The sequence below is a fragment of the Hypoxylon fragiforme genome (assembly GCF_022984875.1).
Source record: "Hypoxylon fragiforme strain CBS 206.31 chromosome Unknown GGS25scaffold_4, whole genome shotgun sequence".
Taxonomy (NCBI): domain Eukaryota; kingdom Fungi; phylum Ascomycota; class Sordariomycetes; order Xylariales; family Hypoxylaceae; genus Hypoxylon; species Hypoxylon fragiforme.
Window position 1 is genome coordinate 3194688 of NW_026054759.1, and position 13605 is coordinate 3208292.

General features: G+C 48.1%; 4 protein-coding genes across 4 annotated transcripts; 2 read left to right on the forward strand and 2 right to left on the reverse strand.

The window, feature by feature from the left end:
• The first annotated feature begins 1738 nt into the window (after positions 1–1738).
• Positions 1739–4762, forward strand: GGS25DRAFT_251617 (glycoside hydrolase family 78 protein). The gene is made up of 7 exons (XM_049257193.1): positions 1739–2593; positions 2747–2940; positions 2999–3038; positions 3112–3179; positions 3257–3999; positions 4097–4628; positions 4682–4762. Exons 1-6 carry the CDS (start codon positions 1934–1936, stop codon positions 4480–4482), a joined length of 2091 nt encoding a protein of 696 aa, XP_049118167.1. The 5' UTR covers positions 1739–1933; the 3' UTR covers positions 4483–4628; positions 4682–4762.
• A 220-nt stretch (positions 4763–4982) lies between these two features.
• GGS25DRAFT_487944 (BRCT-containing protein) lies at positions 4983–8759 on the forward strand. Its single transcript, XM_049260759.1, has 4 exons — positions 4983–5472; positions 5563–6023; positions 6091–7546; positions 7602–8759. Exons 1-4 carry the CDS (start codon positions 5380–5382, stop codon positions 8217–8219), a joined length of 2628 nt encoding a protein of 875 aa, XP_049118168.1. The 5' UTR covers positions 4983–5379; the 3' UTR covers positions 8220–8759.
• Positions 8760–9104: 345 nt separating this feature from the next.
• GGS25DRAFT_251691 (ESCRT-II complex, vps25 subunit) lies at positions 9105–10418 on the reverse strand. Its single transcript, XM_049257194.1, has 2 exons — positions 9816–10418; positions 9105–9719 (listed from the first exon to the last, which is right to left on the reverse strand). The coding sequence occupies exons 1-2, from the start codon at positions 10300–10302 to the stop codon at positions 9607–9609; spliced, it is 600 nt and encodes a 199-aa protein (XP_049118169.1). The 5' UTR covers positions 10303–10418; the 3' UTR covers positions 9105–9606.
• Positions 10419–10677: 259 nt separating this feature from the next.
• On the reverse strand, positions 10678–13561 carry GGS25DRAFT_487949 (HEC/Ndc80p family-domain-containing protein). Its single transcript, XM_049260760.1, has 4 exons — positions 13422–13561; positions 11428–13254; positions 11211–11341; positions 10678–11099 (listed from the first exon to the last, which is right to left on the reverse strand). The coding sequence occupies exons 1-4, from the start codon at positions 13464–13466 to the stop codon at positions 10898–10900; spliced, it is 2205 nt and encodes a 734-aa protein (XP_049118170.1). The 5' UTR covers positions 13467–13561; the 3' UTR covers positions 10678–10897.
• Between the last annotated feature and the right edge of the window lie 44 nt (positions 13562–13605).

Consider the following 13605-nt stretch of genomic DNA (forward strand, 5'->3'; position numbering starts at 1 on the left):
TACGCATACTATATAACTATGCATATCTCTCGAATCTCTCCCTTGCCAACTCTTATCAATCCCATCAGCCATCAACTCTTTTCAACTTCACATCTTGAGTTAACTACCTTTAATATGCGTTATATACATGCCTATTTATATGGTATAACTATTCAAATTCTTACCAAAGACTATCAGCCTGCATGTGGATTGTGAGTTCGCATACTTAAAAGGTAATTCATACGAGCACGCGCCATCGTTTTCGCAATCTAGCAACCATACCTCTACTCCCATTCGACCACCATATGTAGGTGGGAAGTATTTAAGCGCTGGCAACACCCCTTAAAGTTTGCGCTTACAAGAATACAAAAAGGGGCTGGCATCTGGGCAGATTACGACGTGAGGATGGTGTCTGAATTGTGATGTGATTCAGCGTTACCAGGTATATCAACATCTCTTTAGATCCATCTACTTTATACTTGATGAAGACACGACACTATTGTCAAGCTATTATGAGACCCATCTAGACTACTTAGGCCGTAAAAATTCAACTACGGCGTAGTACGTCAGTCCAGATATGTTAAACTCACGAGACCAATTATTACATGTACCGGCAACTACGACGTATTTCGCTACAAGTTTGTCAAATATGCCATCACTGCCTATCCCTGAGCCGTTATTTGGGTCTGTAGATCGTAGCCCAACACTTGACAATTATGTCACAGATGTATGGCTTCGAAAAGCACTACTCAGAAAGTTCGGCTTGAAAATGACCGATTCCAAGACGTGAACAACAACGCGACAATATGTGTATATATGTATACTGCTAACATAAGCCTACAAACCGTACAATGCAACTCGCTTTAATATGATGGACTGGCTCAAGCTGTTGAACATAACCAAAATAACCGAGCAAAAACACAATGAGGGATCTGATCCTATCGTGTGGGCAAACGAGTGATAATTATGTATGTAGGACAGCCGAGGATATTGATTAGATCCTAGGCAAAGATCGACAATCAGCAACTAGCATAGTACTTCGTACCACGGAACCCAACAACGTGGGCGTCTCCAAACCTAATCTGATTTGCAGTACGTCCGTCCGCCCATCATAGCTAGAATGAAGTTTAATAAATTGACTCTCTCCAGACTCCAAGCATAAACCTGTCAGCCTCGAATCGGATATAGAATTTCCAGAACCCTTAACGACTTGATTATGTAATTGGGTATATATTCCTACCTAGTTATGTAATTGGGTATATATTCCTCCCTAGCAGGTATGTAAGTGAACAACAATGAAGACACGCTCGGAATCACCACGGCGTCTAGCTAGCAATCCCGGAGATTGGAGAGCAAGGGGCCGGTGCAGATTCACCGGAAAACAAACATCCATGAGCCTTCCAGTCGACTTACCGAATAATATTGCCTTCCCCGCATGAAAATAGCACAAAGCCTGCAATGGCCGAAAACATGCCTGGAATGTACATAGTATGAGCACGCCGCCATTGACCAATGACGAATGACCCCTGACGGCCTGTTCCCCAGATTCCCCATGCTTCCCCATGATATTGTTCACCCGAGGCGGTGTCCTGGCCAAGCTAAGTTTACCGTAAGTAGATTCAGGAAATTTGAGCGGGGGTGATCATGTTGATCTCGGTAGGAAGATGAGACGAGATGATATGAGAAGCTAGGTAATTGCTTTTACTCACCCATACATGTACCTGTTTCTGAGGCGTGCATGGTGTTTACATGTTGCGTCACCTCACTGTGTTACACGGCGCATGGAGCTCTCGCTCTGGCGATGTTCCGAGCTATGGAAAGGTCCGAATATGTAGGTATATAGGAAGGCATGGCTTCCACATGTCCTCGATGTATGTTGCTGCTACTACCTAGCTTTCCACCTCATTCAGTTCAGTGGCATACTTAGCACGGTACTCCTTCGTTGCTTCTCGCCATGGCTTCTCGCTCGGTTTCGTTCCCGCTCGCCTTTGCGAGTTGGGGTTTCCTATTTTTTGGAGATACCCTCGCCCAAAATTGTTGGAGAAATACGCCATGCACGGGTCCTGAGACAGCAGCTTTCCCCGGTGCCTGGGAATCGAATATGTTCGCCCCAGCCTCGCGAACTGTTCATCCCAAGGCTGCCTTCGACCTTGATAATGGGCAAAGCTCTTTGCCAGACCCCGTCTCGCTAAGCCGTGAACAGTCAGGCGTCTATTATGATTTCGGTCTTGAGGTTGGAGGTGTCGTGAGCATCGAGTTCACCGTGTCATCTACTGATGGCGAAGCTGCCCTAGGCCTGGCTTTCACGGAAGCTAAAGAATGGCTTGGTCCAGGTTCGGATTCTTCTAGCGGCCAATACGAAAGGGACGACGGTGCAGTTTGGGCCAACTTCTCTTCGACCGGCGAACAGACTTATACTATGCCAGTTGAACGCCTCCGCGGCGGTTTTCGATACCTGACCCTATTCCTCGATGGAGCTAGCTCTTCTGTCACGATCAAGAGCGTGAGCCTAGAAATATCCTTCCAACCAACCTGGTCAAACCTCCGAGCCTACCAAGGATACTTTTCCAGCAGCGATGACTTGCTCAACAAGATTTGGTATAGCGGCGCCTACGTGAGTAAACCCTCAAGCTATAGGATCGTCCTTCTACTTCTAATGGAGGCTTCATTGTGGAAACAAACAAGCTGTTTTGCAATATGAAGTGGTCTACATTTCATGATATTTCATCATGTGTAAGGAAGCGAATGCTAACCTCATCCCTTACAGACCCTTCAGACAAACGCGATCCATCCCCAGACTGGACGACCCTGGCCCCCTCCAGACAGTCAATGGCTGAACAATGCTACCATTGGTCCTGGTGATACTATCAACACCGATGGTGCAAAGCGAGATAGAACTGTGTGGCCTGGCGACATGGGTGTTGCCACTCCCTCTTCATTCTATAGCACTGGAGATATTGAGTAAGACTCCTCAAGCATGTTGCTAGAACCTTGAAATTACTTTGCTGATCATCATTAGGAGTGTGAAAAATTCACTTGCAATTCTGTATGACCTTCAAGTTAGTATCACGTCTCACAAATAAGATATTGTTCTAGATCTACTTGGAGCACTTTGCTGATTAGTTTTTATAGGCAGAAGATGGACTCTTCCCCTTTTCTGGGCCGCCACTTCTCGCACCCAATAGTGATACGTATCACATGTAAGACCAAGCCTGCCTTCTCCCCCCTTTCTTGCCAATACGTGCACTGCTAATCTTAAGCTCGTTCGTATTACCAGGTGGACTATGATCGGGACGTACAACTACGCTTTTTACTCTGGGGATCTGGACTTTGTGCAAGAACACTGGACCAAGTATCTCGCAGCCATGGACTTCCTTTCCAGACAACTTGACTCATCCTTGGGACTTTTGAATATTACCGGTTATGAGAATGACTGGGGTCGGTTCTTTGTCAACAGTACTCTGGCCCCAGCGCAGATGCTCTTTTACCATACCTTGGTAACTGGCTCTACACTGGCTACCTGGCTTGGTGACACGACGGGGCTCAACACGACGTGGCTCCAAACCGCCGCGGAAGTCCGAAAGGCAATCAATGTGGAACTTTGGGATAATGAATTCGGTGCATTTGATGATAGTATCGAGGCACGCGACACCAACACTGGTCTGCATCCCCAGGACGGCAATTCCTTCGCCGTGCTCTTCGGCGTCGTGGACGCCGCATCGGACCAAGCGCAGAAGATATCCACCGCGCTTACGAAGAACTGGACACCAATTGGAGCCGAGAGCCCAGAACTTCCTGGCGAGATTTCTCCGTATATCTCTTCGTTTGAAATCCAGGCGCACTTGGTGGCAGGGCAGACGCAACGCGCCCTCGATTTGATTCGTGACAGCTGGGGCTGGTATCTGAACAACGAGAATGGCACGCAGTCTACTATGATCGAGGGATACCTGATCGATGGCACTTTTGGATACCGACACGATGCCGGATATGAGGAAGTCTATGCGTATACTTCCCACGCTCGTAAGTATTCTTTTTAAGTCAACGCCTAATATTTTACCTACCTACATAGGTGTCTATACAAATACAAACCTCAAAGGCTAACGTGAGCTTGTTTTAGACGGATGGGCGACTGGACCCGTCACAGCATTGACTGAGCACATTCTCGGACTCAGCATCACTGGCCTGGCTGGGTCGACCTGGAGACTTGCGCCCCAATTCGGAGATCTTACGCATGCCGAGGGTGGTTTCACTTCTGGCCTAGGCAAATACTCGGCGTCGTGGGAACTGAGCAGCGCTGGTGGCTACACGTTGGAGTATAACGTGCCGGAGGGTACTAGTGGTGTGCTGGTACTTCCAGTTTATGATCAGGGCAAAGTATGCAGTGTCGTGATAGACGGCGAGACAGTGTCAACTGATCTTGCGAAATCTATCAAAGCACAGGGTAACTTGCAGGTATACACGACAAAGGGGACTGGTGGACAGCACCGCATCGTGGTTAGCTAAGGGTGTCGTCGTATATGTATGTATAGGTCTCTAGATACCTAGATTTGGGACAACAAATCCTTTGCGCTGCTGCTTTGCTATAGGCAGAATCATATATGACTCAAGGCCAAAGATATCGACGTACGTATTTGATCTTGGAATGTGTCATTGGCTAGTTGAATACATAACGCCGTCATATGATAATTTTGGTGTGACTCACGTATGATTGAGGGTTAAAAAGGAAGACATATGGTGCCTTGGGTATCTATTTATCTGTCTACCCTAGGTATATAGTAAGTACATGGAGGAGGATAATGAAGATGTAGATATTAATCCGTTATTTATTTTGACATCTCCTATAACGAGTTGATCTCGCTAATCGGGGTACCGCTTAAATACATACATACCTTAGGTAGTATGCAGATACTTCGTAGTCGAGTCCATTAACGCGCTAAGAACGTCAGCTGATCGCGACCCGTTCTCGCGTTAATTACAATTTAGGATTCTTCCAAAACGCGTCAGATGATTTCTAGAAAACAATTTCGTCCCACTTGTTTTTTTTACCTACAACTGTACCCAAATATGTACTGAACCGATGTCATTTAAGTCAATACATGCTCTGTCCCGAATCTCCCCTCTTGGCAACCTTATGTAGGTACCCCAAACTTAAATATCCATAAGGTAAGTTACTTGTACCTAGGTAAACTAGGCAGACCACGCAGACCACGCAGTTTACACATAATTCTTGAACGCGCCCGATCCAGTCTACATTCAATCCTAATCCTTCTCACCTCCCCCTCTCCTTTCTTTCTTTTAATAATCTACATTTACACTCCTTCCCTTCCTCATAGGAATGTCTTGAAAAAAAAGACCATCAACTCGACTTGCATTTTATCAATCGCTTTCACAAGCCCCGACATGGCAGAGCAAGAAAGACCCAGTGGGGTCTTCAGCGATTGCGCTGTCGTTTTCATCCCGCGTGGAGATCTCAATGAACGAATGATTCAAGAGGTATGTCTGTCGCAGTCTATAAACGAACGCTTGTCCGACACGCTTTTTTGTTCCCAATGGACTGTCTATCGTTGCTTATTATAGAAATAGTTGACTCTTAGCATCACGAATTTTGGCGGTACTGTTCTTGAGCAAGAAAGACCGAAGAGAGGGAAGAAAGATGTTACAACGAGCAATATACCTTTCAGACAGGCTACCCACATCATTGCCAACACAATTGACTTCCCCGAGTACACTCACGCGGCGGCTATGATGATTCCCGTCGTCAAGCCTGCGTGGATTCAAGCATCTCTAGCCAAGGGCAAGCAAGCCCAGATACGCCCCTTTACACCCGATCCGCGAATGATCTTTTCTGATGTGGTATTATCATGCGCCGATATCCCAACTACTGACAAAGAGGCCATTATTGGTGCCACAATGGCTATGGGTGGAATTGACTCGGATAATTTCTCCAAGACTACCACACACATTTGCGCACTCTCCATGGACCACCCAAAATGCCAATTGGCTGTACAGAAGAATGCCAAATGCAAGATTGTTCTTCCTCATTGGTGAGCGTTTTCCCATCTAGGATCTAGAGAAGGAGTAAAAGATAAAGTCTAATCATATGCTCATTAGGTTCGATGATTGCTTCAAACTTGGAAAGCGAATTGACGAAACCCCGTATCTTTTGCCCAACCCAGAATATCTGCGCGCGAATCCCGAAGACGAGGTTAAAGTACCATCAAGCTTGCACCTTCAAGGTGCCACTTCAGCATTACCGGACTACCTACCCAAGCCCTCCGATGACTTTAGGGAACGCCCTCCTGTTTCTGTTTTCCGGGACAAGAAAGTCATGCTGTCAGCAGACTTGTCGATTCGAGATCGGTTAAAGGAGATTATTTTCGGACTGATTGTTCACAGTGGTGGAGAGTTGGTCGACGATGTGGATGCCTGTGATATGTTCATTTGCGAGTACCGCGATGGAACGCAATATATACATGCTTCACAAATGGGCAAGACAGTTGGAAACCTGTCTTGGCTATATTATCTCATCACGCACAATGAATGGACACATCCTCTGAAGCGTCTTCTCCACTATCCGATTCCACGAGGTGGTATCCCGGGCTTTCAAGGCGCCAAGATTACAATATCGAACTATGGTGGAGAGGCCCGTATATACCTCGAAAATCTGATCTCTGCTTGCGGAGCGGAGTTTACTCGGGTGATGAAATCAGAAAACACACATCTAATCACTGCTCGTAAAAGTGGCGAGAAATGCGAGGCTGCTTTAGAATGGGGCATCGAAATCATAAACCATCTGTGGATTGAAGAGAGTTACGCCAAGTGCGAGATACAACCGATGGCGATTGAAAAATATACGTGTTTCCCATCCCGAACGAATCTTGGCGAGGTCACAGGTCAGACACAGTTTGAAGAGACGAGACTTCGACAGTTATATTATCCTGGTGGGCCCGAGAACCCCAGCCTGTCATCTAAGCGAACTCAGAAGATATTGGAGATGGCCGGTGAGAATTCGTTCTCGGAGGGTCCAGCTGAAGGTGTCTCTATTGGCCGGCAAGCACACAAGGATTTCGATATTATGAACGATATGGATGCCGAGTATGCACAGAAGACGACCGAGGTCTTTGGAGTGCCAGCACCACAGACGCGGCGTGCAACAACTACCCAATTCGAAACCCCTGCCAAGAGCCTCCAGATCCGTCCTGGCAAGGAAAATGAGACGCCTTCCACGGTTTCTTCTAGCCGAAGCGCAAAGGACAAGGCGCTAAGCCGACTATCCGTCCTTGCACCTGATATTGCTCTATATGAGAAAGAAAAGAAGCGAGCGATAAAGGATGGGCATGGCCCCTGGGGGGGCAAGCGAGCAGCCGATCAAATCGAGCGTGAAAATCTTCACCGCCGCCGCAGTGCGTCTAGTCCATCCACTGCGGACGAGGAGAAGGAAGAGCAGAAGATTGAGAAACGGCCATCGAAGAGAGCACGACCCACCCTCCCAGAGGTCAATATGAGAGTAGTTCTCACTGGATTCCAGCGATGGGTCAATGACAAACATCGGGAGGACGCAGACCGAGTAAGTAAACATGATAGTGAATTGTGAGTCAGGCCATGCTAATGTTTTGAATTAGAAAAAGTTGCGTGATCTTGGCATTGCCGTTGTCCCGGATGGTCAAGCATGTGACTACCTTGTAGCGCCACACCTGGTACGAACAGTCAAGTTCCTCCGAAATCTCTCCAAGGGAGCTACCATTGTGTCTTCCAGCTGGGTCGAGGATTGCCTGGACAAGAAGGAGCTTCAAGACCCCCACGAATATATCCTTAAAGACAAAGAGAACGAGAAGAAATTTGGGATAAAGCTTCAGACCTCTGTTCAGCGTGCCCGTCAGAACAAGGGGAAGCTTCTTTGGGGCATTCCTATATATTGCACGGCCAGTATCAAGAATGGTCCAGCAGGTTACCAAGCCATCGCCGAGGCCAACGGCGCCATCTTCATGATGTACGGCGCCAGGAGTGGTTCCACGATCAAGCCCACTCGACCGGAAGAAGATGAAGGTGGGCCCGACCCAGTGTATTTGCTAAGCAACACGAGCCCAGAGGAGAAGAAGCTGTGGACTAAATTCGAAGGCATGGCGAAAAAGGGTAATATGGAGCCACGTATTGTTGCTGCTGATTGGCTGCTGGACGTGGTAATGAACCAAGAGATAATATTCGACGAGAAGTATTTGGTGACGAATTTCTTCAACTAGGGTGCTACCTACCTAAAGTACCTAGGTAAGGAGGTGGGCGTTTTGCATTGGGTGCATATTCATTTTTTTTTCTCTTTCAGGAGCATCAGAGAGCAATCATTTGCTTTCATGTTTTTACGTATGAGATCCGTTGCATGGCCATGGGGTTCCGGGAGACAAGACAAGGAGAAAGAAAAGGGAAGAGATAGGAGATGAGGGGATGCGAGGCGTTTTTACGGCATCATCAGTATCGGCTTTTACCTGCTGTCTGCTCTTGGCTTCTTAGCATACAGCATACATCATACACTCGCGCATGGACATACACACATATTTCGTTGCTATTCTGCCTCGAGGTCTGGTCGTCGGCTCTTAATTGTATATACCCACTTGAGGTTATCTTATGAACGTTCTGTCTCGAGGCTTCAGGGTTTTGATGTTAAGCATGCCGGTCTTTGATTCCCACATATGACCCCTTAACTTTATGTTACATAGTGATGGCACTCAAGAATAAAGGCACGCCCAAGAAGAAAAGAACTAGTTTTAGCCAATTTAAAAGGTAACGGTTTTGTAACTTGACTACATCAAGGGGTAGGTACCTAGGATGGTTACATGTATAGTAATTGCCTATTAGACACGCTAGAACAGTAACGACTCTAGGCACGGCGAGGCGCCCAACCTCGATCTAAACTACGAACGAACGAGAATGAGTAGGAGCACCGGTTTTAGGCCATAACATGATCCTCGATGCCTATCTGTTGTGCCACCTATACCTAGTGTGCGTGTATGTTCAAGCTGTCTCCTTCTCTCTCAACCGCTTCATCGACTTCCCCTCCACCAAAAAGGTCTGCTTAACTGATATCTTTGCTTAGGCTTCGAGGTACCTCGAGGTTCCGCATCCCGGACTACCTAGGCAGGTAGGTCCTTATTATTGGCTTCTCTGAGAGCCTGCCACTGAGTGATTATATGCATGCCTACCTGCTGACCAGCCTGCTCTGGTCCCCAGGCCGCTCGTCTAGCACTTAAGTTTCGCAAAGTAGCCCTTTTAATAACTCGTTCTAAAAAGGATACCGAACTCAGGCAACTATTTACCCCAGGCTCTTATGATGTTTGGCGGTGTTTAGTGTCTCCATCGCTAAGCTTCTTCGAGGACGCGAGGTTATTTAGACAGGTGGCGCCTTTGACCAGGTGGTAAGGTTGCAATGCGCATCGGCGTTGTGCTAAGTTGCTTCGCCGTATAGAGCTCCAGCTCTTTAGTAACAAAACCCGCCAACAGTGTGGATGGCCGTCAGTGTGCCGGTATCGAGACGCAAGGAGGTCTAGCCCCCCGGCCAGATGCTAAATATATAATAAATATAGTCATGCGCGGCACATGAACGTTTTACTAGCCGTAGACTCTTTATTCTCGGTTTCAGAAGAACTTGACGCCCTGCTGATCCTCTTGGCCGAAGATCTGGGCCTTGCCGCGCTTTACGAGGACCTGGAGCGCTTTCTGGAGTAAGTCGGGATCGAGGCCGTAGAATTCTACAATTGGTTATTATTAGTATGATTTTGTTCCTTTGAAGAGAGAGAAAGGAAAGAGACAGCATGGAAAGACAACGAAAAAAAAAAAGAACTCACCAGTCCCCCGCGTCCCCTCGCCCTCTGTCAACTCATAAAGCGTGAGCACCGTCCCCTTCTGCGCCGTCTCCTCGACCCACCCCTCCACCAGCGCCGCCCACTCCTCCGGCGTCTTCCAGTACACCCAGTAGACATCCCCTGCCCCCCCTCCCCCTCCCTCCCCATCCTTCCCACCCACGCGCTCCGCCCTGCCCTCCCGCCGCATAAACTCCAACACCTCCCGCGCGTCCGCGAGCCTCAAATGGCGGCCGAGCTTGCGATTGCGGAAGAGCTCCTCGTGGGGGGCGCCGTCGTAGGAGAGCGAGAGCCGGAAGAGCCGGTGGTGTCGGCAGTAGGAGAGCACGAGGGACGACCATTTCTCCAGTTGGCTGTGCAGGGTCGTGAGGTTGGTTTGCCGCGTGAAGAAGGGCGGGAAGTGGTATTCGCGGGGGAATTCGAAGGAGGGGGGAGAGGAGGGGGAGGAGGAGGATGCTGTGGTTAGAGACATTTTGGGGGCGGAAGAAGGGTTGGAGTTGAGGTTGAGGCTGAGGCTGAAGGTTGAGTATAGTAAAATCAAGTAATTGAAGCTCTGGAGATCGATGTCTACAAAGTAATGTTGAAGATTACATGTGAGTATGTAATTACTAGGTATAATTACTAGGTATAAGTACATGAATTACGAAGTAGTGGGGGGTATTTACCCCGCGCTAACGGGGCTTAACTTTACTAACCTTAGGTTATAACGTAGTAAACGTACCCTAGGTAGTGACCCTAGGTACTAGGTAGTGCAATTGTAAGCGTTAGGTAACTAGTGCCTAGAATAAAAAGGGGCTTCTACCGCCCTTTGCCCCAATACATACAATATCTATAATATACCATCGTAAGTAGGTAGGTATGTATGTATGTCTGTCTGTCTGGACGTATGTATCTAACCTACTAAAGTACGTACGTACACCGCATCGTCATCATCATTACGGTCATTTCTCACCTAACCCTAGGTATAGTCCATCCAAACTCCATGCAACCTACAAGACAATATCTCAAGAACCAAATTTCTGCAGTAGCAGCCGTACCCATACCCCCTTCGAATCGATGCTGCAATCTCAAATATCAAGGTTACGGGTATCATCCCTCATCTCCTCGCTGCCGAGCTCCTTCTCTAGCTCGTCCGCTACGAATCCCTCGTAGTCCTCTAGGTTCTTTTGGATATGGACCTTGAACTTGATAATGTCGTTTAACATCCTCTCGATCTCCGTATGCAGCTCCTCGCGTAGGGAGTTTGCTCGTAGGGTCAACTGTTCGTACCTAGGATAAAGAGTTAGCTACGTGACGCCTCTATCTTCACTTTTCTTTTGCTTTTTTGGGGCAGTAGTGGTAAAGGGGGCTTGACCAGGGGCTTAATATGGAAGGACGTACTCGATATTCGTGTTCATCTCCCTCTGTTCCATTAGCTGCACGGATTCGGTGAGCTGAGCTCGCATCTTGGCGAGTTCCTTCTCCATCTTCTCGATCTGCGCATCCGAGGCTAGCTTTCGTGTAGTAGTGACCTAGTAGGTTGTCAGTAAGCAATCCAAGCATATGTAGAGAGTTGAAAGAAGGGGAGAAAGAAAAAAAAGAAGCAGAGTTGACAAACCTCCTTGGTTCTTTCGTATTCTTCCCCCGCAGCTCTGACTCTATGTTCCAGAGCCTCGACCTCGTTACGCTTGTCCTCGATCGCCTCCTTAATACCGTCAAGGAGATCGTGATCCTTCATCATCGCATCCATGGCCATGGTTCGTCGCTCAGAAATCTCCTTCTTCAAAGCCAAGAAGCGGTTCTTAACGTTCCCACGCAGGTCTAGGTTGAGAATATGTGCTGGCTGGTAACCGGTGACTGGATCGGCTAGCAGCCGTTCACTTCCTCCCCCACCCGAGTATGAGCCTTTCATAACAGATCCTGTGAAGTCCGACTCATTGACTGTAACCGATAGTTCATATGCTGCGCCCTTAGCATTGACGGCCGTCGCGGGGATAAGACCAATCTGGTAAGCGAGAGTGTTGTACTTATCCACGAGCTGCTCCAGCTCGTCTAGTCTGCGGCTAGCTTCCATTTCTTTCTCTGCTACCCTCTTCTTGCCATCGTCAAGCCGTTGTGTAGCAGACTCTATACCCTTCTGCAGTCTTTCGCGCTCCGAGGTCATGCGGTCAATATCCTGCATGCTTATACCCTGGTCGTCGACTTCTTTCTGCAATGCGCGGCGCTCTTCTTCCGCCTCCTTCAACTCTTCCATCAATTTGTCGAGCTCTTCCTGTAAGACCTGGGTGCGGTTCTCGTATTTATCCGATCTGGATAGAGCAAGAGCATTGTATTCCTCGAACTTGACCTTGTCCTCCTCCATTATCTTGAAGTTATTGTCAAGGACGCGGGGATCCGGAGTCGATTTCTCGAGGTCCTCGATCTCTCTAGCGAGTCGAGCATTCTCCCCTTCAAGCATCTCGAGCTCCGCTTGGTACTTGGCGTTGGATCTCTCGAAAGCAGCAGCCATACCTTCCACATGCGGCGCAAGAACCTTTTCGGCATCATCATCACCGGTATCCTCGTCCATAGCGAGCCAATCCCGGTACGCTGTGCTCAGAAAGTCAAAGATGATATGATCACCGCTTACGTCGACCCCGCTCTCCATACAGGCTTCGTCGTAGCGGTTGCACGTGTAACCCTCGAGCATTTGTGCGAGTTGCATCATCCAATGGAGTAGACCCAAGAACGTGCTCCAGTTTTGGCCACCCACGGCGGCGATCTGTGACTTGGTGATGCTCTTTTCGTAGGGGTAACGCAACTGCTTCAGGATGGGAGGAACCTCCTGGTCGATGTTCTTCAGGAAACGGTAGCTGGGATCGATGCGGTGGTAGAGCCATTGGAACATGTAGTTGAAGTCCTTCTGGGTTGGTGATTTGATGATATTCTGCGATAGGGTGTGCTTCATTTCCATCTCAAAGTTGTGTTGGGATAGGTAGTCTAGGAGCTCTTGGCCGATTCGAGCCTGGAAGGATCTGTCCCTTAATGGGCGTGGATCACGCGGGACACCAGCAGCTTGGGGTGCTTGTTGGAAGAAGCTCTGGTGATTGCCGGGACCATTGGAGGAGGTTCGGGAGCGGTAGATGCTGCTTCTACGCTCGTGCTCGGAAGATCGCATGGGTAGACTCCCGGACGCGTAACTTTTGATGGTTGAGCCTGGATTATTCTGAAATGAAGATCGTTTTACAGAAGACATTCCCATCTCGGGCAGATTAGTACCAGATGAAGATCGTGAGAACATAGGTTGACTAGGGCGACCAAGCGCGAGGGATTGCCTAGATCCCGACATGGAGCGCATGTTGCTGCTGGAATAGGTGCCGCCGCCATTTCCGCTTATTGAGTTGGATCTCTTCATGGCCGATGCAGGTTGAGGTATCGCAGAATTGAGATTAATGCCGCCAAGGGTCTAGAGGATACAAAGGAAGTCAGTCATACTAGCTACCAGTAGTAGGTACATATTGAGCTTGCGGTCGCATTGTGTTGCATCGCATCGAATGAATGAATCTTGAAAGCTTGCGCGTTGGGCGCATTCACATAGTACACATAGGATGCAAAGTAGGTAGTAATACGTACCTCTCGTGGTCGACGAACGCTCCAAAGTCCAGTCTCCTGGGACATTGTAGGAATAAAGAGATTTCTTTTTCTTTTCTTTTCTTTTCTTTTCTTTTCTTTTTCTTTTCTTTTCTTTTCTTTTCTTTTCTTTTCTTTTCTTTTCTTCCTTCCTTTTTTCTTTTTTTATCTCTTTATGCTGCTACAG